The sequence below is a fragment of the Notolepis coatsorum genome (assembly GCF_963971535.1).
Source record: "Notolepis coatsorum genome assembly, chromosome: 20".
In the NCBI taxonomy this organism is placed as follows: Eukaryota; Metazoa; Chordata; class Actinopteri; order Aulopiformes; family Paralepididae; genus Notolepis; species Notolepis coatsorum.
Genome location: NC_140184.1, coordinates 41,754,822 through 41,782,620, shown reverse-complemented (window position 1 = coordinate 41,782,620; position 27,799 = coordinate 41,754,822). Strand labels below are relative to the sequence as shown.

Here is a 27,799-nt window from a genome sequence, read left to right as displayed (position 1 = left end):
CTGACATAACAACTAACCATATAGCCTCTCTCACTGTGCTAAGTGGTAGGGCTGCTCGATTAATCAATATAACTGTTTTTCCAGTTATTTTAAACTTAACTTGTAGAATATGACAGAAGGGCAACCTTTGGTCGAGAAGAAAGGTACAACGAATTCAGTCGTCGTCATATGACGCAGGGCTCGACAGTGTGAGCGTTTCACTCACATTTGCGACTAACGTGGTCACATCAGCTGAGCAGACTCTTGTTTACTTTTCCTGGAACATGGCGAACAGCAGCAAACACTTGAACTTCACACAAATTATGGAATACAGCAAAACGCAATACTTGCTGCAAGATTATTTTGTGCAAGGAAGCAACTCCAATATGACAAAGCATTTGCTCCAACCCTCCGTGCACCATTTAGCAACGCTAGAGCTAACATTGCAACAACATTAATGGTAATGTTAGAATCGGGTAATAATATTTCCTGTGCTGCACAAGCACTACCTAGCGTGGGCGTGGGGAGAGGTCTGGCTATGCGAGACACTTGAGTTAACAAGATACTGACAGCTGCCATTCGTCTTTTATATTAGAGGTAGTAGCCAAACAAACTATGCAAGTTCACAAAAGCACCCTACCACAATTCATCCCCAGACACCCCTATTAAAGAGAACTTTCACTTTGGCTATGAAGGAGAAGATGAGCAGAGAAAGAGTGGATGATTGTCAATGAGCAGCGATTTAAGGTGGCAACAGTAGTCTCCTTTCTCAGGTAATACGCTAAATGCATTATCATCCACAGCCCTATTAATTAATTGAATAAGCCTCCTTTGATATATTCCTGTCATAATGCCATAGTAAAAACTAGGCTAAGTTACAGAGGATTAAGAGAAAAAGATACCTTCATGTCATGGTTCACAATTGACTGACTATAGCCTAAATCTGCCAAGAATGAAAGTAGAATAGTTTTGGTTGTATCAAGCCCTGTGATGTTCTCAAATCAAAATAATCGTGATTATCATTTATTCTCATAATCAAGCAGCCCTACTAAGTGGGTGCAGCATCAAGTTTGGCTGGGACTTGCCATTTTTCTCTCTCTAACTTACACCAGTACTTTTTTCTTACAGCCTCTTCTTTTAGAGCCAAAGTTAGTATCGTCACAGCATTCCTGGAGCACAGCTGGAAATTCTACAAAGACAGCGAATCAGAGACCGAGCATGCCATTTGTTCACGCCCACCAAACGTACTGTCAAATAGTTCCGTCTGACAGACAAACCACACAATTAGCTCACTTGCAGCATAACTAAAACTGGATTTGAAACAGTGGAGAATTCAACCCAACACAACATGCCAACAACAACAATATTCGCCTCAAATCTACGGCACTGGTGTGAATCAGCTATCTAGGTCAACAGGGTGAAATGTGGTTGTATAAATGATAAACTTGGCACTGGCCCACAGCATACTGTATATAAAGAAAACATTATAGCCTATACAAATACGCAACTAGAGATATACTCAAATAAAAAAAACACAAGTAAAGAAAAATAAATATATGCATGCTCTCAGGAGCATTTCACTGCTGGTGTGATCAGGAGCTGTAGACGGGTGAGCATGCCGCCCTGGAATGTTTGCGCATTCCACAAGAGGGGTACTCTCACCAAGGGGGAGGGGCCAAGAGACCAAAGAACACAGAAAGAACGGCACTTCCCTTTAGACCTGCTACTCTATCCTAAAGGCTTTGAAGAGTAATTTTGTATTATCATTTCATTTAAAGGTTTGCACTGCAATGTATTTGTTAAATATTCCAAAACAATGACATTGGTTTCACTCTCCCCAGTGTTACAGGGAATCAGCCTCTATGCAGTAAAAGACACACAAAAAAAGTTTCCATAAATCCTTCTGAGAAACATGCACATTACCCTGAGAGAACACTTTGACAGGAATGAACACACTGGCGCTTGCAGGGGATCAAACGTGTGAGCTTCCGGTCTTGGGGCAGTCTCTCCAACCACCAGGCCTCCCACAGCAGCCCCATTCCTTAACTTCTCTGTCAGCCATTCTAAAAATGGCAAATTTTCCTCAGATGGGGGCTCCTGAACTTCATGTTTCGCTTCTCAAAGCTGCTGCCCATCCAATACCCACATGAAAGAGCTCTCCAGCTGCAGACTGACATCTACACATGAGAGATCTAGCTCTCCATTAGTCTTCTGCGCAAAGCTGCAGACTGCCCATCGACTGCCCATCTACACATCAAAGAGCTCTCCAGCTGCAGACTGATATCTACACATCAAAGAGCTCTCCAGCTGCAGACTGACATCTACACATCAAAGAGCTCTCCAGCTGCAGACTGACATCTACACATGAAGAGCTCTCCAGCTGCAGACTGACATCTACACATGAAGAGCTCTCCAGCTGCAGACTGACATCTACACATCAAGAGCTCTCCAGCTGCAGACTGACATCTACACATCAAAGAGCTCTCCAGCTGCAGACTGACATCTACACATCAAGAGCTCTCCAGCTGCAGACTGATATCTACACATCAAAGAGCTCTCCAACTGCAGACTGACATCTACACATGAAGAGCTCTCCAGCTGCAGACTGACATCTACACATGAAGAGCTCTCCAGCTGCAGACTGACATCTACACATCAAAGAGCTCTCCAGCTGCAGACTGACATCTACACATCAAAGAGCTCTCCAACTGCAGACTGACATCTACACATCAAAGAGCTCTCCAGCTGCAGACTGACATCTACACATGAAGAGCTCTCCAACTGCAGACTGACATCTACACATCAAAGAGCTCTCCAGCTGCAGACTGACATCTACACATGAAGAGCTCTCCAGCTGCAGACTGACATCTACACATGAAGAGCTCTCCAGCTGCAGACTGACATCTACACATGAAGAGCTCCTCAGCTGCAGACTGACATCTACACATGAAGAGCTCTCCAGCTGCAGACTGACATCTACACATGAAGAGCTCCTCAGCTGCAGACTGACATCTACACATGAAGAGCTCCTCAGCTGCAGACTGACATCTACACATGAAGAGCTCTCCAGCTGCAGACTGACATATACACATGAAGAGCTCCTCAGCTGCAGACTGACATCTACACATGAAGAGCTCTCCATTCGTCTCAATCTTTGTATGTGATGTTTGTTGTGATCTAGTTGTTGAGGTTAGACCATTCTGCAATGTTTTTCCATCCACCTTCGTTTGGAAGGTGAACAATTTTAAAGGGGAACCATCTTATAAATGGCATTTTTCAGTGTTTAGCATTGTTTCCTAGCTATGTGGACTTATATTAATATGATCTATGTCTCTAATTCTCATATTGGCGCATTCTTCCAATTCTCCTCTCACAATATTCACCCTCACTGAACTGAGTCATCTGAAAATGTGCTGATTTGTGATGTCAGAGAGACTCAGCTGCATGTTGAGACTCACACACTCCGCACAGTTACCATTGTGGTTGGAGCCCAGGCTCAAAACGGAGGGGAACTATTTTACTATTTCTTTCACTATTTGGGCACTTTTACACAATTCCTGTGAGTTTATGGAACACCTCTGTAATTTTTTATTTTTTTTAATTCATTGTTTTGTATTTCTAATCAAGTCCTCAAAAACAGCATTTTTCTACCTCAAGATCCTAAGCCGTTTTGAGGCTGGGCTCCAACCACAATGGTAAGTTACTGACTCGCCTGAACATTATCATGCAGCGGTGTCTTTCTGACATCACAAATCATCACATTTTCAGATGACTCAGTTCAGTGAGGGTGAATATTGTGAGAGGAGAATTGGAAGAATGCGCCAATATGATAATTAGAGACATAGATCATATTAATATAAGTCCACATAGCTAGGAAACAATGCTAAACACTGAAAAAGGCCATTTATAAGATAGTTCCCCTTTAAGATCTTGAGGTAGAAAAATGCTGTTTTTGAGGACTTGATTAGAAATACAAAACAATGAATTAAAAAATATATAAAATTACAGAGGTGTTCCATAAACTCACAGGAATTGTGTAAAAGTGCCTAAATAGTGAAAGAAATAGTAAAATAGTTCCCCTTTAAGAAGTTTACAAATAGTTAATTTTCCTCCTCTTTACATCCAGCCAGGTGGAAGAAAACAATAGAAATGAAGCTGCTTCATATTGGCGAGATGCAGGAGCTAATGGGTATCCCATAAATAATCCTAAAATAACTTAAACCCAGTCATAGAAATTTAAATTTAAATCAGGGCAGAGACCTTTTTCATTCTCCAATTGATTGCCAGGGCTCCTGATACAAGGACAGACTGTATTTAACAAATACAAAAAAGTAAAGAATATCTAATGGATGTTAGAATCTGTAAAAGGCTTCTTTAAATAGTTTGTAAACATTGGAATAAAACCAGCCTGTATATTGAGTCACAGCGTGATGAGAAAGTTGCAAGTTTATTCTCAAATATGACTGATATGGTCAAGAGCAGGGGCAGATGCAAAGATCAGTGGTGTGTGTGTCAGGTTGTATGTGTGTGTGAGGGGGGGGGGGGTCACAAAATAATTAGTCATGTGACAATGTACTTGGACCGGATTACAGCTAATTTAATGCCTTCCAGACACCATGAACAAATCCCAGAAGGACAGCACTACAGCAGAACAAGCAGCAGCACCCCCCCCCCCCCCCCCCCCCCCCAGTGGTTGGTATTTTATAGATAGATAGATAGATAGATAGATAGATAGATAGATAGATAGATAGATAGATAGATAGATAGATAGATAGATAGATAGATAGAGATATAGATAGATAGCAAGGACATCGTTGGTAAAACCAAACCATTCTGGTAGCACTCTAGTATGTTACATTGCTGCACTAGGTGGTGAGATGTTTTGTACCGCTTCAGACACAATGTCCACAATACGGTCATGACAAGCTATGTACAGGTGTTTGTATGCATTACATCCATTTGTTATGTGTGCAATGGACACACACACTTCCTTCAGCTGTTTCAGTGTGACTCAAGGTCTCCATTTCTCTGGAGAGGGACAGGAAGAGGAGGAAAACAAAGTTAAGTAGAGAGAGAGTGGCAATGTCAGTCGAGTGCACCAGAGGCAAACTCTCCGACCTCCAGGACCAAGCGAATCATACAAGACTCCTGCCACCAGAGGAATGGTCTCGTCTAGCAGCCGCGGTCAGGCAAATGCTACCACAGCCGCAAGGCCACTGCAGAGAGACTCAAGAGACGCTGCATGACCACATGACTAAACGATGTCCAATCCATTGATAACTGAACATTGCTCTATGTTTTTTTTATTTATAATATTACTCTGTATAATAATTATAAAAAATAATTGATCTATAGAACTTTTTTCACAATGAAACAAACACAAGACATTGGTGTACTGCTCATGTCCTTAATCACATTAGCATACCTCCTCACCTATAGACCTTGGCACTAACGTTAATTTAGTTTCTACTTATTCTTCTTTGTTCTCTGGCTTGGCTGCAGACTAACGTAGTCAGACAATACTGTAGCACCGCGCTGGACTACTAGTCATTGCATTTTATTAAAGGGGACATGCATTATAAATGGCTTTTTTCTGTGTTTAGCATGGTTTTATAGTAATACGGGTTAGTATCAATGGGTCTGGAGCAGTGTTGTGCTAGTTACTGAAAAATAGTAACTCAGTTACTTTACTAGTTACTTCATTTCAAAGTAACTTCGTTACTGTACTAGTTACTTACACCCAAAAGTAATGAGTTACTGTGAAAAGTAACTATTTAGTTATTAAAAAAAGAAAAAAAAAACACAAACTAATGTTGTCCCGAGTCGATATAATAAGAAGTGCGCCGGTTGAAGGAACAGCCTTGATGTCGCCGGAGCGTTTCATTATAACCATTATAATTCAAGGGTACTACGACTATGCGTGCACCTCATGGTACCAAAGCACCTCAAAGGCGCTTAAAACAAAATTACAAACATCACAAAACAAACTGGTCAGACTACTACTTGACCTGAACCCCAGAACCCACCTCACCCCTGCCCACTTTGACAACCTAGGATGGCTTAGAGTAGACGACAGAGTACAGCAACTTGCAATGGGCCTGGTCTACAAGATACACTATACGACTAAGGTACCCATGTACATGTCAAAATACTTCCCAAAGGTCAGTGAATACCACAACCACTACACCAGAGGAAGCTCAACAAATCATGTAAAACCCAGATTCGGCTCAAACAAGGGACTAAACACGTTTCGCAATTATGCCACAACAATGTGGAACGCCCTACCCAAAGCTAGGGGTAACAGTACTGTATATTTGAATACCGTTTATGTCACAAATGTATCAGTACTAAATACCTATATGTCCCTATGCCATAAATGTCATGTATGTTGGCGGCTAGGTGGTGTAGTGGGCAAGGCACTCGCCACCAGTGTGGATACGCTAGGATTCGCGTGTTCGAATCCAGCTCTCCACATTGTTTTCAGTTTAGCTGGTCGTCCGCAGTAATACACATTGGCCGTATTACGGGGAGGGAAAACTGAAGGGTGGGGATCGAACGTTGTGAACAAGCGACTCCTACAAGTCGGTTGGTGCGCCTGCGCAGTAGAATCAGGAAGTGTCGGGGGCAGCGTGAGCCTCCCACGCGTTACTCCTCGACACTGAGAGATCGAGCTGCGCAGGTGAAAAGATGCGACTGCTGTTACCTCAAGTACCGGAGGGGACTTGTGCTATGTATAACTTAGTCCACATTGCAGCCGGCTTGTGGGAGGCAAGAAACAGCGTTCGTGACAGGGGAGGGTTGAATTGGATGATACGAAATTGGGATGGGAGAAAATATAGAAAAATGGGAGAAAAAGTGGATAAAAAAAAAATGTCATGTATGTTGTGCATGTCATAAATGTCTATATGAATTGAAAATGGGGGACCCTGATGGAAACAAGACAAACGTCTTTCTCAGGTCTGCATCCCCTTAACAATTGTATGTATTGAGCCGTACTGTATTGTACCCATTCTGCAATCTGTTAAATAAAGTTTTCATTCATTCATTCATTCACCATCTTGCAAGTTGCAACGTTGTTTAAGATATCAATCAAAGCATTGCAACGTTAGAATAGTTAGGATATCAATTGTGCATGAAAGGACTATATTTATATTGTTTGATTAGTATTATGAGATTCCCTGGCAGATTTCGTACAGTCAAAATCCGTTGATCAACTTGAGTTTCAGTGAACAGTGAACACATTGCACTCACCAAAGTCTGCGGTGGTCGAGATGTAGTAACGTTAGTCCAATTGACTCCAGCAGCGCCTCAAACATGTTCTTTATCTCGTTTCCATGTTGTATATTAATTATCTCTCCAAGTAGTTGCTAAATGGTTTGTTAGTTCGTTACTACTGTTTTGTTTACAATAGAGAGGGTCTATTTCTTTCCGTAGCCGCATTTCTGGTTTGCGCATTTCTGATTGGCCAGTGGCCACTGACTGACGCTCTCTGGTCAGAGAACGTCAGAGAACGTCAGTCAGTGGCCAATCAGAAATGCGAAAACCAGAAATGCGGCTACGGAAAGAAATAGACGCTCTCTATTGTAAACAAAACAAACTCAGGCGAAATCAAACGGAGTTAGGAGGACGCTCGCTATGAATCTACATAAAAAGAACGCAGTAACGAACTAACAAACCATTTAGTAACGGTAACAGCGTTACTGAATTTAAAAAGTAATGCGTTAGAGTACTAGAACGGCAAAAAGTAACTTCGTTATTGTAACGCGTTACTTTGTAACGCGTTAGTCCCAACACTGGTCTGGAGTAGGGATGCCCCGATCGATCGGCCAGCGATCGGTATCGGCTGATATTCAGTATAAATATGAGATCGGTGAATTCCGATAATGCTTTATTTTCGCCGATCGCGAAAACCGATCGAAAAACATGATCCAATTCTCAGCGGAGTTTTCACTCGCTGACTTCTCTCTCAAGCACACAGCTGCTGCTGATGCTGCAGCGCACTGCCCATCCTCCTCCTCCACCTCCTCCTCCCCCTGCCCCTCCCAGACTCATGTCAACAGAGGCTCCGGCAATAGTCCTCCGTGAGACCTCCGTGAGACCTACGTGAGCTAACGTTAGCTACCTAGCTAACGTTACTGTTTAAACAAAACTACACAGTCAACTATTCACTTTAGTTTAATACATGATGCATTGTCTAACTGGCTAGCTACTGATAGCTCCTGATATCAACAAATGCGCATTTCAGTTTAAGAATGATAGGGATGCCCGTGCCGATCGATCGGCCAACATGAGACCTCCGTTAGCTAGGTAGCTAATGTTAGCTCACTGTTTAAACAAAATGACCCAGTAAACTAAATAGTTCACTTTATTTTAATACATGATGCATTGTCTAACGTCATCTAGCCGGCTAGCAGTAGCTACAGATAGCTCCTGATATCAATGTCTTATAACATAATTGACATTATTAGTTTGTGCAGCTGATCATTGGCTAATTAGCTATCATGCTTCATAACAACACTGCGAAGATGGCAATGCTGAATGTGATTTGACCAAAGCAGAGTATACACACAGACAGTGGAGCTGTTTGCAGATAGCGAGCATTTTGACTTGTTGCGTGGTGGCGATGTCTCACAGATAATACAACTACAAGTATAATTATATAATATATATATTATTTTTTTAAATAGACTATGGGCAGCCCATAAAACCACTTGGTCACTTTCGGTTAAACGCAGCATGGAAATAGATGGAATAGGTCTACTGTCCATATGACAGATTTGATGACCTTTCCTCAAGTGAGACCATCAGGCCAAAGTTTATCAATGGTATGTTGATAAACTTTAAAACTTAAAGTTATTTAAAACACTACTCCTCACCTTCAAAGCCCGCCACAGCCTGGCCCCCCCCTACCTGACTGATCTCCTTCTCCCCTACCGCCCCACCCGTTCCCTCCGGTCCTCCTCCACTGCCTCCCTCACTGTCCCGACATCCAAGCTTAAAAACTTCGGAGATCGGGCCTTCTCTCGCACTGCACCCCGACTCTGGAACTCCCTCCCCCAGTCCATCAGAGACTCCCCTACACTCTCCACCTTCAAAGCTCGCCTCAAAACCCACCTGTTCTCCCTTGCCTTCAACCCGCCCCACCCCTAAACCCCCCCCTCCCCTCCAACCTGATTGATATGTCTCCAGTCTTTTTTTTTTTTTTTTTGTGCCATCAGGCTGTCTCCCCCGTTCCCCCCATGGTCTCATGTTCCTTTTGTTTTTGTTTCTTTGTTGTTTTGTTGTTGTTTCTTTGCTTTCGTTTCTTTGTTTGTACCCCTGCTCCCGACTACTGTCAGCGACTTCGGGTTATTGAGAAGCGCTATATAAATTAAATGAATTATTATTATTATTATTATTATTATTATTATTATTATTATTATTATTATGTGGTATAAGTCTGCAGGTTTATGAGGCTGTCCTTCTAAATGAGGAAACTTTTGGACGCTGGTACTTACGGTCAATTAAAAAGTCCACCACTATCAATCAGAAGTATTAACCCTTTCTACGCCAAACACGCGATTTCTCGAGTTTTGATCCTTTCCTCTTTTTTTGATTTCCCCATTCTAGACACTCGCGCGGACCTGCCCGTCTCCCGGGCACCGACAGGTGGCAGTATCGCCTACCTTTTGAACTGGGTCTCTAAGGGCCCGTGTCGACCGGGGACGTTTTATGAGTTGTCAGCTCCTTTCTGTCATTCATTTCTATGCTACAGACGCGACAGGCGCGCTCCTTTTCCCAGCGCCGCGCCTCGCGTTTTAGCGCTCTCTGCGGCCAGCGTTTTTGGGCGGAGCGCTCCCAGCGCCTAAAGTTGAAACTAGTTCAACTTTTGGAGAGGAGCGCGCTCATCAAGGTAACTTTTTCCGACCGACCAATCAACATCGAGCAAGTGGGGGAGCCGCGGCAGTCGCGAGACTCAGGAAAACGCTCTGAGCTTTTTTTTTTGCTTTTCAAAGCGGTCCGTCTTGGAAAAAACATCCCTGTGGACACAAAGCCTTAGGTGTCTCTCTCTCTCTCTCTCTCTCTCTGTGCCTGGCTGCAGGAATCCCCTCCCCCTCAAAGTGAATTAGAACACAGCCATCTGTCTGCGATTTTCTCGCCTGAAACCTATTGTTTTCCGTATTATAGCCATGCCCAATGCACACAAGTAATTGCGATTACGATGGAACTACTGGGATTATTCATTTTGGAGTATGTTCGGACTAAGGAAAGGTCTATTTTACCTAACCTAAAACATGCTTTTGTATTGATCACAACTAGAGATGTTCCGATACCATTTTTTCCTTCCCGATGCCGATCCGATGCCAGTGCATGTATACATCAAAATAAAAAATAAATAAATTATAAAACTTTTATTTTTTATTTTTCTTATACAGCTACCGTTTTATATATACCGTTTTTTTGTAATAACTATAAAGTAATGGTATTTATTCAACAACAGGTGATTGTATAGATTAGTATTAGTATCAGTAATTGAAAACTAACTCAATGAGTTCACCCACAGAAAGGTTGTTGGCACATTGGTTCCACACGGACATTATACGTTGTTGCGCTATCCAGAAGGCTCCGTTTAGGTTAGCTACTGTAGTAGCGGAGGCTCTGTTGTGATTTTTGCACAATAAATATTCAACATTCTCTTTTGAGACTCCGCCTCAGACTCTTATCATTTGGCACTAAAAGCTAAACATCGTCACCAATATGGCTGTCCGCAACATGTCATTAATTGTGTGCGAGAGGTCGATCAGTGGCGACGTTAACGCAAGCTAGGTTAGCCAGTTAGCGTGAGCTAGGTTAGCCAGTTAGCGTGAGCTAGGTTAGCTAGCATGAGCTACCGTTAGGGCTGGGCGATATGTAGTAAATTACTATATCGTGAACATCGAGTATATGTTGTCACGTCACGGCTGATATGAGACTTGCTTTAGTGCAGAGCGTTCCTCTCATTTCATTATAGACAGACCAGCGCAGACCTTCAATGACATGCAATGGGCTAACGTTAGCTGCTAAGTTAAACCATAATAGGCTAAGCTAACTAGCGTTAGCTCTTAGCTGCTAGCTCTTAGCTGCTAGCGTTAGCTCAAAGCGGACTCCACGACACTAGTTCCATTAGTGGGAAAAGGGGGTGTGTTATATTGACGACGCTTGACAACAGAGGTTTAAAGATAACTTCATATTTATTGGTTATTCGTTTCTTGCATCCAGTTTCAATCTCCGTGTGTTCAACTTCCTGTGTTTACATTCGAGTGTGACATCATCGCCTCTCTCTCTCTATTCAATGAATTAAAGTGGCCAAACATTACAGTATAAATACTAACTGGATAGTTGATGATATAAACATTTCATTTCATTATCTGAAATATTCTAAAATCATTAAGTCTACTATAAGCCATTATCCCTTTGTAAGGCTTTGTGTGTGATTATTATTTTCTCACAGTAATGTGTGTGTTTGGCTAAAGTGGATAGAAAACACTACTATAAAACACAGAAAACCCAATAGTTTTTATATAAATTGTCTTAGATGTAAATAATTTTTTTTATTAGTGTGTCAGTAGACTACTCTTAGTAAATTTTCATTTAATTATATTCATATTCATTATTAAAGCATCTTCATGGTTTAATAATGGAAACATATTTTGCAGGGACTTATTATAATCATCATATTGGCGTGACTGTATGCATCAAAGGGTTAAATCAAGCATTTTTAAGTGCTTTAGAGGAAATGTCAAAATATCGCAATATATATCGTGTATCGTGATATGGCCAAAAGATATCACGATATTATTTAGAGGCCATATCGCCCAGCCCTAGCTACCGGTAGATGGAAAGAATGTGACGTTACTGGTGAAAAAGTGATTTACCTTGGAATACTCCTGTGCCAACTTGCTGTACTTTGCTTACAGGTCTGCAGCCATTATTGCTGGATTATGAATAGCCGCAACTTTAGCCAAGGTAACGTTAAAGCAAAAACTTTAACGTTAGTTAACGTTACCTTTCGGTTAGCTGTTCAGCTAATGCTAATAACATCAGAGCTCCCTGTCAACAGCGCTCTGTCGGGACGATGGCATTAAGAAAGTATCTGCTGTTAAAATGACAAATGGCATTGACACTTTAATTCACGGTCGATTAAAAACACGTTTGTTTTATAGTGCTCACTCAGCAGACCGCAGTGTTGTTGATAAATTACGTCATATGGTATCGGAGCGCAGAATTCGAGGGTACTCGCATTTTAGGCAGTTTTTTTTTATTTAAAAATGGGGAAACCGCATGGCAGTCAATGAGTTAAAGGAATTTTCATTTTGACAAATCGCATGCAAACATCTTACATCTTGTTGTAAATGGCACTGTGTATGATCTTGCTTAATCAGTGACTAATCTTCATAAATAGATCAATCACACAATGGGGCAGTGCTTTATATAGTCTATATACAGGGTTTCCCATTAATTACCTAGACTGTTTGATTTTCTTTCACAATTTTTTTAAATATAAAGTTTGCCAATAGGGATGTATCAGTAGTATTGGCAGTGGTAGTAGTCATAATAGTAATCGACTATATATATATTTTTTTTTTCTAAAAAATAAACCAGTTCAACACAGGTAACAACTTTTGCTTAATTTCTTTGATGGCTCAAATGTATGCGCCAGTGGTTCCCAAACCTCTCCTCGAGACACCCCAGCCGTTCCATGTATTTGTTAAATTCCACCACCAGCACACCTTGATTCAACTAATAAAGGGCTAGTTAAGTTGAATCAGGTGTGCTGGTGGTGGAATTTAACAAATACATTGAACGGCTGGTGTACTTCGAGGAGAGGATTGGGAAGCACTAGTCTAGTAGATTTTGTGTTTTGAGCACAAAGTTCATCATAGATCTAGCCTCTTTATTTTGCTCTCAAAGTGCACCAGATTGATGCATTTAACTTTAAAATGTACAAAACAAATTAATTCAGGGGGTGCATGCCCCCGGACCCCCCTAGAGGGTCGGAGGTTCACCCCCCATAGTCTCTGAAAATCCTGTGGGAAACACTGATATATATACTTTTGTCTCAGTATTTGTATTTATATTTTATTTACACATTCAAAGGCTTTTTTTTTTTTTTTTTTTTGCCCTTGTGTGAATCGTTCACCCATTAGGGAGGCCATTACACATCGCACAGAGGAAGCATTTGACTGCAATATGTGACTGAGCCCAACAATTTGTGGAACATGTCTCCCTCTGTAATTCTTCCGATTTTTACAGAATATGAAAGTACAGAATGTAAGCTTTGAAATTACATTGAAATCTGGAAATATTTGAAGAAGATATGCTTATTTGAATCTAGTTAAACCTCAAGTATCAGAGCAGAGAAAAACAGAAAATCCTATTGGAAATGTGACTGCATTTTTAACACCTTGGCAGACAGGTACTAGGTGTGAACAATAGCTCTTAATGCACACCTAACCACTCCCCCACTGGATTATCCATCTTCTGTCACACAGACTTTTCTGCATTATGGACTCAGATGCAGCGCGTTCTGAAAGCTCTCTAATCTTCTCACATTGCATATTATTTTAATTAGACATTAAACATGTAGCCTATTATATAATGTGGTCAGCCTTTGTTCGATTCTTACATTTACATTTAGTCATTTAGCTGACGCATTTATCCAAAGCGACTTACAAGTTTTGTACAACAAGACAGCAGGAAGGGTACAACTCCATCAGCTGAGTAACAATGTTCATCAAAGTGTTGAGTGCTACAGTGTAGGTTAGTATATTAGGACAAGTGCATGACAGTAAGGTTAGTTAGGTCTTGCGACAAATGAGTGTTAGACTAAGCAATATTCAGGTTGGTTAACCATCTAAAGCGCCCACACGACACTAGACATGTTTTGCAAAACATTAAATATCTTTGGAACAGTTTGGGATAAAGACCCTCTCCGTCAAAATTGAAAGTGTATCACTCCGTCGCCCACAGGCTGGAAATGCGCAGAAGTAAGGCATAGAATATTGATGTATCTAGATCGGTGGTTTTCTCGCTGTATCTATCTATCATATATCTATGGAAAATTTCTATCATTTCTCAATAGTCCAGTGCGCTCCCAAGATGGCGCCGTGGCCCGTGAGACAGACACGTGCTGGTTGCGCGTAACGGAGAATAGAGAAAGATGCTTGTCCCTGGTTTTATAATAAAATGGCAAAAAGACAACGGTATAATGTTCAACAAGCATTGGAACTTGCATGTTATTTTAATTAGACATAAAACGTGTAGCCAATTATTATTATTATTATTATTATTATTATTATTATTATTATTATTATTATATCATGTGCGTGGGTTGGTGGTGCGCCCTATCCCGCTATGCCGCTATGGGATGTCCCTTACACACCGAAGCAGGGACATTATAACAGCCATATCTTCAACTGATTGTTGATTACGTTGAATGGGCAAAATTTCCCTCGGGATGAATAAAGTATAATTTATTCTATTCTATTCTAATAGCCCGGTGCATAGTCGCAATTTCAACACAAAAGCCATGTGCTGTTTATGGGAGTCAATAGAAACTTGAAAACAAAGACTGGTGACTGGAGATTAGCCAACGAAGCCACTCATGTGATTCTAATGTAAATGTGACTCTGCCCCCAAACTCAGACTTAAACACTACCTTAAACACAATGGTTTTTTACTATTTAGAGATACTATGAATGTTAGCCGTTAGTTAATATGTTAAACATTCAAACTGTAATAATATGGAGAAGAAAAACAAAAAACACATACTTTTGTATGTGACAAACTTGAAATATAAATAGTGGCCATAGTGGGATTTAGGTATGTCCTACTCCTAAGAAAATGTGAGTCGACTAAATGTTTCATGAAAAATAAACGAGACATTTCCCACATAATCATCCTTCAAATTAATGTAATCATGCAAAAGTACTGCATGTTTAAATCTAGTGCCGATTAAAGGAAAACTCCAACATTTTGGGAAATTAGCTTATTTAACATCTTCCCTGGAGTTAGACAAGAAGATACATACCGGTACCTTTTTTGTCTCTGTGCGTGCATTTAGCTTTGGGAACAGTCGCTCCGTTAGCGTAGCTTAGCTTCATCACTGGAAGTGGGGGAGATCCGGAGCTTCATCACTGGAAGTGGGGGAGATCCGGAGCCTGACGTTCCCTTACACTGTATACAGTCACGAAATACACTCCAAATACAACTCCAAAACGTTCATGTTGTGACCCGTGTATTCACCACGTGGAGAAATAAAAAATAATTGAATTAGACAATTACGTTTTATAAGCAAATATACTCTGAACAATTTTTTGCCTAACCACTCCTCTCTGAGCGCAGTCAGTGATTTCAATGTGTCGTCGTTAGGCCTGCCACGATAACACATTTTGCTGGGCGATTAATTGCCACCGAAAATATCGCGATAAGCGATATTATTGCGACCGGTTAGATAATTTTTTTTTGAGAAATTTATTTCCCAAAACTTTTATTTTGAAGCCCACCGCTCCGTCTTTTCCGGTGTTTTAGACTTTTATTTTGAAGCCCACCGACCGGACCGGAAGTATTGTTGTAATTATCAGGTACTTTTTTAGTCCCTGCTCTGTCGTGGTTCCAAGCGAGTGAGATGCATGCATCTTATTGGTAGAAGTGGTACCAGAAAAGTCACGTGAAACACTGCAGACCACTGATTGGTCAGAATAGAGACGCGTCGCTCGTTGGATAGTCTGAGGGAGTCTGAACCAAAACAGAACGCCGCATAGGATTTCATAATCATTATGTTTGCAGCAGGCACAAGTGCAATAAACAAAGGATACAGTCACTGTGTATTCTGCCTCATTTATTGATTAAACAAAACCGACATCAACACAATTTGCCACCGAGCGGAGAGTTTAGTCTCGCAAAAAGATCGCTGACTTGTTAAGGCTTGTTGTTAGGTTAGGTGCTAATGTTGTGCTAGCGTTTTAGCATGGCTATCGTACATAGCGTGATCAATATAACTCGCTATTGATTGTTTGTATGAGTAACGTTAATGCTAGTAGAATAGACACAATGAGGGGTAACGTTAGCCCCACGGAGCAGCCGTACTGTATTGTACCCATTCTGCAATCTGTTAAATAAAGTTTTCATTCATTAATTCATCCTGTGCTGTGCTCTGTAGTAAAGCCAGCGGCCCGCCTCCCAACACGGACAGTGACTGAGAAGGGGCACTGGTTCCGCCTCAAACAAACGCGCAAATACAGTAGCAATTAATCGCGCCCGTCAAAATCATTGCATTCATTTTAATTATCGCGGCAATTAATCGATTTATTGCTTATCGCGGCAGGCCTAGTCGTCGTGATTGTTGACACTCATTCATTCAAAGGATCCGAACCGATTGAAGTTTATGGATACCATGACTTAAAATCCTCTTACCTTGACGATTAAAAGCCTCCCCAATTTAGAAAACAGTAATCCAATGGCTGGTATTGATAATATACTACTAACTACTGGACGCTCTGAGCTAACCGGAGCTAACACAGAACAGGATGGTAAAGGATATATAATGACTTCCTCGACGACACGTTGAAATCACTGACTGCGCTCAGAGAGGAGTGGTTAGGCAAAAAATAGTTCAGAGTATATTTGCTTATAAAACGTAATTGTCTAATTCAATTATTTTTTATTTCTCCACATGGTGAATACACAGGTCACAACATGTTTACATGAACGTTTTGGAGTTGTATTTGGAGTGTATTTCGTGACTGTATAGTGTAAGGGAACGTCAGGCTCCGGATCTCCCCCACTTCCAGTGATGAAGCTCCGGATCTCCCCCACTTCCAGTGATGAAGCTAAGCTACGCTAACGGAGCGACTGTTCCCAAAGCTAAATGCACGCACAGAGACAAAAAAGGTATGCATCTTCTTGTCTAACTCCAGGGAAGATGTTAAATAAGCTAATTTCCCAAAATGTTGGAGTTTTCCTTTAAAGACCAAAGCTTGTTTGAATATTATTGTGATGCCAATTATAAAACAACTAGCCTAAACTACTGAAAAAGTCTAAGTCGATTAACCTCTTAAGCCAGAGCCATATTTTCAGAAGATTTGCATAAAAATACATACCTAAGTAAATGGAATAATTATTATTATTTTATTCTTCCATCTTTGACGGTGAATAACACCATGCTAACATTGACCAGACGTGAAAAATTCACCACCTTCTTGAGATCAAGTGTACAAAAAATCTAAGCAAATAAATAAAGGGCAGATGATTTACAGGGTTTTTTGTAGATACAGTACTGAACTGACACATGCCATTTGAAATTATATAAAATATCAGGCCTATAAATTACCTTATTATGGCCATGTCATACATCTATGGATCGGGCCAAATCCTCTTTCCAAAGGCAGAGTTAAATCTGGATTTAGTTCCACCAGGCGCCTGTTGCAAAGACCATGAATGAAATCTACTGTACAAGTACAGTTACTTTTTTATAATGTCCATTGCTCCGCCATTTTTCATCAGATTAAGACGCTTTTTTTACGTTCACAGAATGTTTAAACTACATGGTATTTTTATTCGCAAAAAAACATTTTCAACAGCTTTGACAGAAGCTGGCATGAGCTGGGTAGTGTAGGTTTATGAAATTCCATCGAAAGCCCTGTGTCTCCTCTGTTAGGACTACAAAAAAAGAAATTCCTCGTGAGAATTCCACTGTGGGTATCTCTTGTATTTATAGAAAGGTTACTTCATTACATAGTACAATTACCTCACAGACAGCATCTTTGGCCAACCACATTGAGCAGGGCTCTACGCAAACAAATTTCCCAAGGAGAACATGTGCTCCTAAATAAAGAAAATTTAGGAGCATAGAAAGAAATTTAGGAGCACAGTGAAAGATAAAAAAATGTATTAACAAACTATTTATTACATGCATATTATACTATGAGTGTGTGTGTGCATACTAAGGGACAAACATCTGTGCAATAGCACATACCACCAAAATCACACATTGGCCCATGCCTACTAGACGCAAAGGATATCAGTTGTCCAGCTGCTTTTGTATGTTGTAGTGTTGTCACGATACCAACATGAAAGGTAATGGAATGTATTATTAGATGACTTGACAGACATTGGAAAGTTCTTTATAAAGTGTATTTAATTATATTTTTTATGCTGTTGAAACGTAAATAATCAAAAATAATAAAATTATTATGTTACAGCTGCTGAGCTATATATACTATAACTAATGTCCATCAGCGTTGGACTGTGACGTCAGAGGAGACGCTCCAAGCTGCACTTGAATGCACAGACTGGAGTGTATTCCGTGATAACACAGCCAATATTAACGAATACACTGAAACGGTGCTTGACTTTGTCTGTACTCTGGTAGAAGAAACAATCCCCTCTACCACAATTAGAATCTACCCAAATCAAAAGCCTTGGGTAGATAAATCCGTCCGTGAGGCTCTGAAAGTGCGTACCTCAGCCTACAACACCGGGCTGGTGACAGGCAACATGGAAGAACACAAGACGGCAAGATACAACGTCAGGAGAGCAGTAATAGAGGCAAAACGGCGTTACAGGGATAAAGTTGAACTTCAGTTTGAACAGGCTGACTCTAGAGGTATGTGGCAGGGCCTCAGAACAATGACAGATTACAAAGGCACCCCCCTCAAACTGAACAGTGACATCTCCTTAGCAAATGATCTCAACACCTTCTATGCAAGGTTTGAGGCTGTGAATAACAACACCAGCCTACAAGCCACGGCAATGGGGGGGGGGGGGGGGGGGGGTCTGCTGATGGAGACTCAGTGTTCAGGGTAACAGAGCATGAGGTGAGGCGGACCTTTAAAAAAGTGAATATCAGGAAGGCAGCAGGACCGGACGGCATCCCCGGCCGCGTCCTAAAAGTCTGTGCCGACCAACTGGCCCCGGTATTCACTGACATCTTTAACCTGTCCTTAGAACAGGCTGTCATCCCCACCTGTCTGAAGAAGTCCACCATCATCCCTGTACCCAAAAAATCTACGCCCGCTTGCCTCAACGACTACCGCCCTGTAGCCCTCACCTCCTTAGCCATGAAGTGCTTTGAGAAGCTAGTGAAGGGCTACATCTGTTCCTCCCTCCCCATCAACCTGGACCCCCTGCAATTTGCATACCGCCCTAACAGATCCACGGAGGATGCCATAGCCCATGTGCTGCACACAGCAGCATCACACCTGGACAAGAGGCAGGGGAACTATGTGAGAATGCTGTTCATTGACTACAGCTCAGCATTCAATACCATAGTCCCCTCCAAACTCATAGCCAAGCTCAGGGACCTGGGCTTGAACTATGACCTCTGCCAGTGGGTCTTGGACTTCCTGACGGGCAGACCCCAGGTGGTAAGAGCAGGCAACTGCACCTCCTCATCCATCACGCTCAACATAGGGGCCCCCCAGGGCTGTACCCTGGAGTTAGACAAGCAGATACATACCCTTTTCTTCTATGTGCAATTTGTGCATACATTAGGCGTAGGGAACACCCGCAGCCTAGCTTAGCATCATTCATTGGAAGTAGGTTCCTCCATGTAGCCTAGTTCCCAACAGTCACAAAATACACGCCAAAACTTTCCTGTAAACATGTTGTGACTCGTGTATTTTAAGTGTGACTTAAGTTCCATTTTTTGGAACTCCCAACATAAAACCCCTCCCTACCTCCCTCTCCCAGTCCCAAATCATTCCTACAACAATTTTTTTTACATTGCATGCATGCCATGGTCATGTATACATTTGTTATGTATTATATTTATGTTTAAATATCAACATTATCTGGCCATCCTCAGTAAATACTATCAATGTCCTCTGACCTCATCTGGTCTTTCCAAAGACCAGAGATGGGAAGCGAACACACACACACAGAGAAAGGGACAATGGCTTATAGCACTTAATGATTTTAGAATATTTCAGTTAATGAAGCTAAATGTTTATTATCATCAACTATCCAGTTCGTTTTTATAGTGTAACGTTTTGCTACTTAAAATCATTGAACAGAGAGAGAGGGACAGTGAGAGAGATAGGCTCAGTCTCTGTGCCTCTGACCAGGGTTAGCTTAGCGTTAGCAGGAATGGCAAGGATGCAAGATGCATTGGACCCGTTGCGAGAAAAAGGCAAAATGCGACCAAATGGGCGCACTCTGGAGCCCTGCTGTAATGTCTTCACACATGGGTGTTTCACATGCTGTTGTTGTTGGGCGTATATTAGCCATCCCGCTAACCTGACTGTCAGATGGTTTGTTTTCACATCTTGCATGATGAGCTGCGCTTGGGCATGAGACTTGCCACAGGATTTTCAAAATAAGAGTATCGATATGAACCGATCTTTTTATGTTGCATCGATCCGATTGGATCATTGATAATTAGATCGATATATCCATCTGGATTGACGTATCGTCCCACCCCTATTGGAGAGGACGTCTTCTTCTGAGAGGACGTCTTCTCCTCTCTTAGTTGCTTGTTGTGTCTACCAAAATCAAGAAAAAAATACTTGAAATAAGCTAAATTATCTGCCAGTGGAATAAGAATTCAAGATAATTCTACTCAATATTGCACTTATAATATCAAAAAAATATCACAGCAAATATCTGTAAGCTACTCTTTGCAGCTGTTTATTTCTATATAGCCTAATTAATTATAACACTACTATGATCAATAAGGCTTTGCCATCCCCCACGTGTGCTATTGTGGCAATCTACATTTAACAAAAATCAATGATCTCATTACGGATAACCATGTCATAAAACATAAAATTTGCAAGTAACCCAACAGCTGGATTTGCCCCCAAATTCCAATCAATCTACAAGATGCTTTGAAAACATGATCCTGTAATCCAAGTATGACTACTACCTTGTTTGCTTTCTGTACTATAATCCGACTATGACTACCACCTTGTTTGCTTTCTGTACTGTGGTCCCTCCAGGTTTTTAACCCTCTTCACTTTACTGTTATCGCATTGTGTTTGTAAGCCTCTCGAATTAATTTACTGCAGTCCCTCATTCTAATTCTTTCTTCTTAATAATAAACAAACAAAATCACAATGATTTCCCCTTTATAAAACTTCATAGACTGGCTGAATGGTCATACAAAACTATGTGAATGCTTAATTGACCATCTAATGCATCATTAAAAGGCAGGAAACATGATTCCCTTGCTTCAGACATAAGACAGAGGGGCTGAAACCTGAACCATTATCATAACAGAGGCAGTCGGGAAGAGAGACCGAATGATAGAGCGATGATCCTCCACACATCACACCCCAGAACACTGCGACTAAGTCAAGTGCAGTATCCCACCATGGAAGGCCATTGTGCATCAGTTTGACAGCAAATACCAGCAGTGACAGACGTATGACAGGATGTTGCAGGTCTAGCTAATGTATGTGTGTGTTGTCAAGGAGGTTTAATAAGAACTGTGTGCTACACAAGTGGTGAAGTCAGTTTCATCTTCAGTGCCTTTCAATTGTAACGTTAGCAGATTTATTCTTTTCCAACTCTCCTCCAAAATTCATCCTAGGTAGGTAGGTATTGTTGTCTGTTGTTTTGTCTTTAAATTAGTCAGCATTTGCATAAACAACAGCTTTGCTAACGGACAGTGACGTCAGTTCCAAAAGTTCATCCTCTCCAAACTTTTCTGTCCATCAAAACTAATCTGGCGGAGATGGACACGGATCAATGTATCCAGGCGCTAACTTGACAGACAACATAAACATTCTAAATGGGTCCAAGTTTATTTCTTGTTGCAGTGTTTGCTAATACAATAGCCGACAGAAACATGGGCCCAAGCCGTTTCCCTAGCTTATGTCTATATATCTAAATGCCAGGGAAAGAGGCTGGCAAGTTTAAATGGCAAGTTAATGGAATTTCACATTTCACTCTCCGCTCATGTCCCTCGGCCTCTCCACATTTGGCCAATCAATACGGGCCAATTCCAACCTAGATATACCAAAAATGAAAAAGGGTCTCCCTCGTACCTGTGGCAAGGCAGTGTTGAGCTGCCTCTGCAGCGAGTCCCTCTCATGACTAACTTCGTGCAGCTTGCCCTGGGTCAGACCCAGGTTCTCCTGGGACTCTCTCAGAGTGTCTAGTAGACGGTCCCTCTCCTCCAGCATGGACACCATAAGCGATTCAAAGTGGCCCTCCGAGTCCGACTGCAGGGGGGAGCCTGAGCCTCGGCCGCCCCCACCTCCCCCCTCCGCTTCGCTGATGGTGGGCATCACTTCGCACATCATCTATGGCCAAGGATTGGATGGGAGAAAGAGGTGGGTCAGAGGAGAAATACAGAGGGCAAACAGACAGTAAGGAGACAAGGGAAAGGGATAGGGGATTAGAGCTGTAAACAGTGTGGACAATATGCAATACTTGGGACACAACTATATATTACATTACATCATTGGTGAATTAAACACACAAGATGAAAATCACATTGCAAGGCCAACAACACATCACATCATATGTAACATGATTTAACCCCTTCAGCGCATCTCGTAAAAGGGAGAATACCACTACAATTTTACCTCTGCATTGTGATTATTTTCCCATTCCTTTATCTGTGATGTCATACATCCTTAAGAGAACAGATTGAGAGAGATGGAACAGTTGGCTGTGGCTTTTGTAAGACTTTTATTTGAGAAAAGAAAAAAACACCTATAGATTGTCCTGGAGCATATAAAATCTTAAAGCAACATGTGTTCCTCTTTAGGGGAACACACAGTAGCACAGACACAGTAGAGTGATTTAGAGAAGCTTGTTGGGTTAGGCTAAAAGATGCTCTCACCAAGTGACCAGATCAACATGCTTTGCAAACACAGGAGCATGTTCCAATTAGTTTCATTGTGCAAAGAATTGACACAATTTGAACATTTTCCCACAGAAGACAGTGGATGTTGAATAGGCCCACATGTCCTATGCATAAATTAGAAGGGGGTATATAAACAAACCCAAACATAAAAGGTGAAAGCCCTACATATTTAACCCAAGCAGAACTGTATAGGCTGAAGCTTGATGGGCCATACAATAGTTGGGCAGGAGGGCCTGTGGGATTACAACCACTCTCCACCGAGGGGCTTAATGCCCTGTAGACAGACTGCTAGACAGAAAAGCCAGAATCATGTGAGCTGGATTTAACATACCCATGAGGAACAAGTGACAAACTGGAACACATGGAGTAAGAATCGAGAGGTAACGCTCCATCCTAGCATCGTCTACAATGCCAAAAGGCATTTCAGACCCAATTGTGTTCAGTTGAGAAACCCACAGTGACACTCTACTGTACCTTGAAATAACCGCCAGTGTGCATGCCTACCAGACTTAGTTAAAAGTTAACTAACCCATGCTCAATTATTTCATACCCAAAAACTCATTTAGGATGACAAGTATCATTTGGTGGTGGAGGAAGCCTAGTTTAACCCATTTAGAAGGCAACATGGAGACCAATGTCCCATAATGAGGTCAAGCCACCACCAGTGCACTACAATGTTTATGAGGGGGAGGGGCCACTATGCATCAATGGGGGGATTGACAGATGGTGTCTGGTCAAACTGGAGACATCCCTAATATCAAAAAGTAAAGATTAACAGCAAGATCAACATATAGGGAGGATGCTTAGCATGCAGCCTGCAAAGGAAGCTAGACCACTTGTATGCGTGTCTGTGCGGGGAGGTGCTGCAAGTTAACATATGAGACATTAAACAAACTCCAATAAATAAATAAGGAAGTAGTGGCTGAAATATGTAGCCTAAGGTAAATTTGTCATAACCCCTAAGCAGGTGTGATTATGATAGCCTGGGCAGTTAGAAGATAAACCACATAACTCCATGTGGTCTAACTTCGTGAGGTTGATCCGGTATCAACAAGAGCATAATGTTGCAGTGTGCTGTACAAAGCCTAAATATACACCAAGACTTAGCTATAATGCTATATTCACAGGGCTGTAGTCTTCTTTGCCAAGGAGTAAACTAACTGATACTGTGAAACAGTTGAGTTTGAGGTTAATTTCTAGAAAATCACATATCCACTTTTGTAGCTACCAAAGTTACAGCCAATGAAACGGTTTGTTTTCAATCTCACCTTTGAAATGTAGTTCGAATTCCTTTGTGATGCCCACTTTATTTTATGATATCAAACCAACAAAACGAAATCCAGGTCTTGTTGTAATTATAAAATGACACCTATAGAGATCAGGTTTCACGAATATCCAGTCATTCAAAAAACATATACAAATCCACTGAGGTGCTGGAATCCATTAAGGCTGCGAAAAGGGGGTCTTTTCGACAAGAAACGGAGGAATTCCAAAAGGCCCCAAAGCTAGACCCACACAGAGTGATCAGAGGGCAATATTCCAAGTGTTGCAGGCTAACGTGACGTTAGCAGGCTAGTAGCATTAGGTAAGCTGGTGATTTTCGATGATTGCATATCTAGATCTGCAAACAAATGGACATATTTATCTTTCAATATAAATTAATGGTCATCGCCAACAACAAAGATAAACGAATAAAATAACACTGCATGACGAATAACCAGGTGCTTGTACTAGTATAGTTGGCTGACGTGGAAAGAACTGCAGCCAACTAGCTGCTAACGTTTAGCTAATGTGAAGCAGAACTCTTTGGTTTGAAGTCGGTGTGTGTTAGCGAGCTAACGCTACTAGCCAGCTAGCTATAGATACAGTAGCTACAGTCTGTGGAGATGACAAGTTAGCGAAGCTAACGTTAACTCAAAAAGTGAATAACGTCACCACTCTTAGCACAGAATTAGGCAACATGTTACCATATCTTTCAGTCATATATTTTCTATAGACGGAACAACCCGTAAAAAGATTACAAATGGTGAAACTCTACATCAAAGCCCTGGTTTGTGTGGTTAGCTGCAGCTTCGCGTCGTCGCTGCGCCGCGTCACCACATCAGCCTGGAGGTGCTGCTCGGGTCGGAAACTTCCCAGCTAGCGTTGACCACGGTATCCCATTAGTTTGTCTGTAGGATCCAACCGCGAAAAGCGTAGGTTTCCCTCGATATGATCCAAGTGTCGACCGTTATTTCGGTTATTCCAGTTTCATAAGAGGGTCTGGCCGTCCAGTCCGTCCCCCTACGTTCCCCGGTCGCCACTGCCAGACTCGGCAGTCGGCAGCACAACCAATGATGGACGCGCACTTCTCCCAGCGCAGCGTTCACTTTTCATTAACCTGGCATTCTTGGGCAGTTTCCATTCGAGAAAGTCTGATTGTTACACAAGCCAATTAAAGAAAGAGGCATAATGCTATTGTAAATGTAGTGGCAGTATTCTGTCGTTGTCGTTTTTGTTCTTCCTTTTGTTGTTGTTGTTGTAACGTTAGTAACATTGTAACGTTATTTGTATGTTTGTAGGTCAGATGGATTGAGATGCATGTTAAATTATTTTTGGCGCCATCGTGTGGTAATCTGCACACACAGCAGTGCACGTTGACGTTAAAAAAAATGCTCAGCATATAGCTCAATGAAACACGTTTAGGATGATATATTGTTCATATATAAATAAATATACCTTCAATATTAAAGAAAGAAAGAGATTACATTATTGTCAATTGAGGCAACTGAAAATTAAATTGCTCAAGGACACTTCGTCATGCTCCCATGAGAAGTAACGGTACCGCTAGAGTAAAGGTAAAGATGTATTCCTCTTGAAGTAAAAATGCTATCTATCCATTCAGATAGTTTTGGTGTGAATCGCCTAGTTTTGGAGATATCTGCTGTCACTTCAACACTGTGACAGTGGCTCAGGAGGATTCCCAGTTAAATTCCTGCTCCTCCCAGGCAGTGTGTCGAAGTGTCCTTGAGCAAGACACTTAACCCCTAACTGCTCCCCATGATTAGGTTGGCACCTTGTATGCCTCCGCTGCCGCGTGTGAATGGGTCAAATCTGAGGAACAAATTGTAAAGCGCTTTGGATAAAAGCAATATAAAAATCTTTTTCTTTCTTTTCTTCCACATGAAACAAGACAACACAAACAATAACAATAGACAGGACTTCACAGGACATACTACTAACCATAACAACGGTAATGACAATAGAAAAAACTAAAATTAATCAAACAGAATACAAAAATTAAATTGCGTTACCGCAGACACCACAAAACATTTCTTCCCCCATTCCCACCCCCGGACCCCCCAGGATCAGCACCCAGACTCTGCTTCGCTGCTACATCATGGCCTTCGCTTTCTCAGCCGCTGAGACCCATAATTCAATAATGGATTGCCCAATCCCCATCACCCGTGCAGTAGAGATCTCGATATATATGACATCCAGAAAAGTTAAGGACCAAGTGATCATTCATCATTGTAAGTTTCTTCGGTTGCTTCCACCTCATGGCTATTAATTTCTTGGCTGCTGTAAGCCCCACCAGTATGATTATTTTTTGCTGTATGGAGGCCGGTAGTGATCATTTAGTAGTAGTGTTGTTTCCGTATGTGGTATTGTCAGGTTGCATATAAAAAGCACTATATAAATAAAGTCTATTTGCATCTTATGCTATTGACCTGGGGAGTGAGGTTCCACCTGTGATTTCCCTCCATTGTGAGGACCAGGACTGGGGGACCCAAGATGCAGGCGGACACTGTAGTAATATAGAAGATATATTTATTTCAAGAACGGGGGAAGGTTGGAGGTGGTGAGTTTGTAGCAAAGAAGGCAGGCAGGCAGGCAATGGTGATCCTGAGACAGAAGAAACACAAAATGAGCGAAGCAAAAAAAGGCCAGAAAAACAGACAAAAAACCTGTAGAGTAATATTTCCAAAGAGAGGCCTGAAACGTCAGTACCAAGTAGCTGTGTTAACGATCTGACGATCTCACCTCTGTTATATTTGAACAGGCTATTATGCACTAAAGCAGTGTTTCTCAACTGGTGGGTCGCGGATGTGTGTGAAAAAAAAAAAAAAAAACGTATTACATTTTTTATTTTATTTTTTTATATGATTATTTTTGTTGCACTACCTATCTTTGTGAAAGTGGCTTCTCAGCTCTGGTCCAGCTGACGACAAAGCAGAGGAACAGATTGGACATTGAGCATGACCTCAGAGTTGCTTTGTCTACCATCACCCCAGACTTTGAGACTCTTGTCAGGAGCAAACAACATCCCCAGTTATCCCATTAGTTCCCTGGGATGTTAAGCTAAGAAGTCTGCTAAGAAGGATATATAATTTATTATTATTATTATTATTATTATTATTATTATTATTATTATTATTATTATTATTATTATTATTATTATTATTATTATTATTATTATTATTTAATTTCATTGTGTTTTTAGCCCTAGTAAGTTGCACTTACTGTAGGTCTGTTATGTTAAGCTAAGAAGTCTGCTAAGAAGCATAATTATTTATTATTATTATTATTATTATTATTATTATTATTATTATTATTTTATTTCATTGGGTTTTTAGCCCTAGTTGCACTTTTGTTGCAACCCCAGTTATCCCATTAGTTCCCCCAAACTTAGGTATGTTATGTTAAGCTAAGAAGTCTGCTAAGAAGCATATTATTTATTATTATTTGATTTCATTGGGTTTTTAGCCCTAGTTGCAACCCCAGTTATCCCATTAGTTCCCCCAAACTTATGTCTGTTATGTTAAGCTAAGAAATCTGCTAAGAAGCATATATTATTTATTATTATTTTATTTCATTGGGTTTTTAGCCCTAGTTGCACTTTTGTTGCACTTTTGTGTTTATTTCATGTTTTTAACAGTGCATGAAAGATTGTGTATTACTGCAACATTTTTTTTTTAAATAAATCATAGTGGTTAAAAAATTTGG

The 27,799-nt window shown here is 41.1% G+C and overlaps 1 protein-coding gene across 15 annotated transcripts in view; it reads right to left on the bottom strand.

Moving 5' to 3' along the window:
- The window catches only part of ppfia1 (PTPRF interacting protein alpha 1), a 150,898-nt gene extending 125,730 nt beyond the window's left edge, over positions 1-25,168 (bottom strand). For 8 of the 15 annotated variants that reach the window (XM_084337826.1, XM_084337817.1, XM_084337828.1 and 5 more), the window contains exons 1-2: positions 24,082-25,167; positions 21,987-22,244 (exon numbers count right to left, since the gene is read on the bottom strand). In XM_084337826.1, the coding sequence (XP_084193952.1) occupies positions 21,987-22,244 (258 nt within the window). In that variant the 5' untranslated portion in view covers positions 24,082-25,167. Of the gene's footprint in view, positions 1-21,986; positions 22,245-24,081 lie in introns of all 15 variants that reach the window. The other 7 variants (XM_084337818.1, XM_084337827.1, XM_084337825.1 and 4 more) reach the window with 3 other exon arrangements.
- Positions 25,169-27,799: the final 2,631 nt, after the last annotated feature.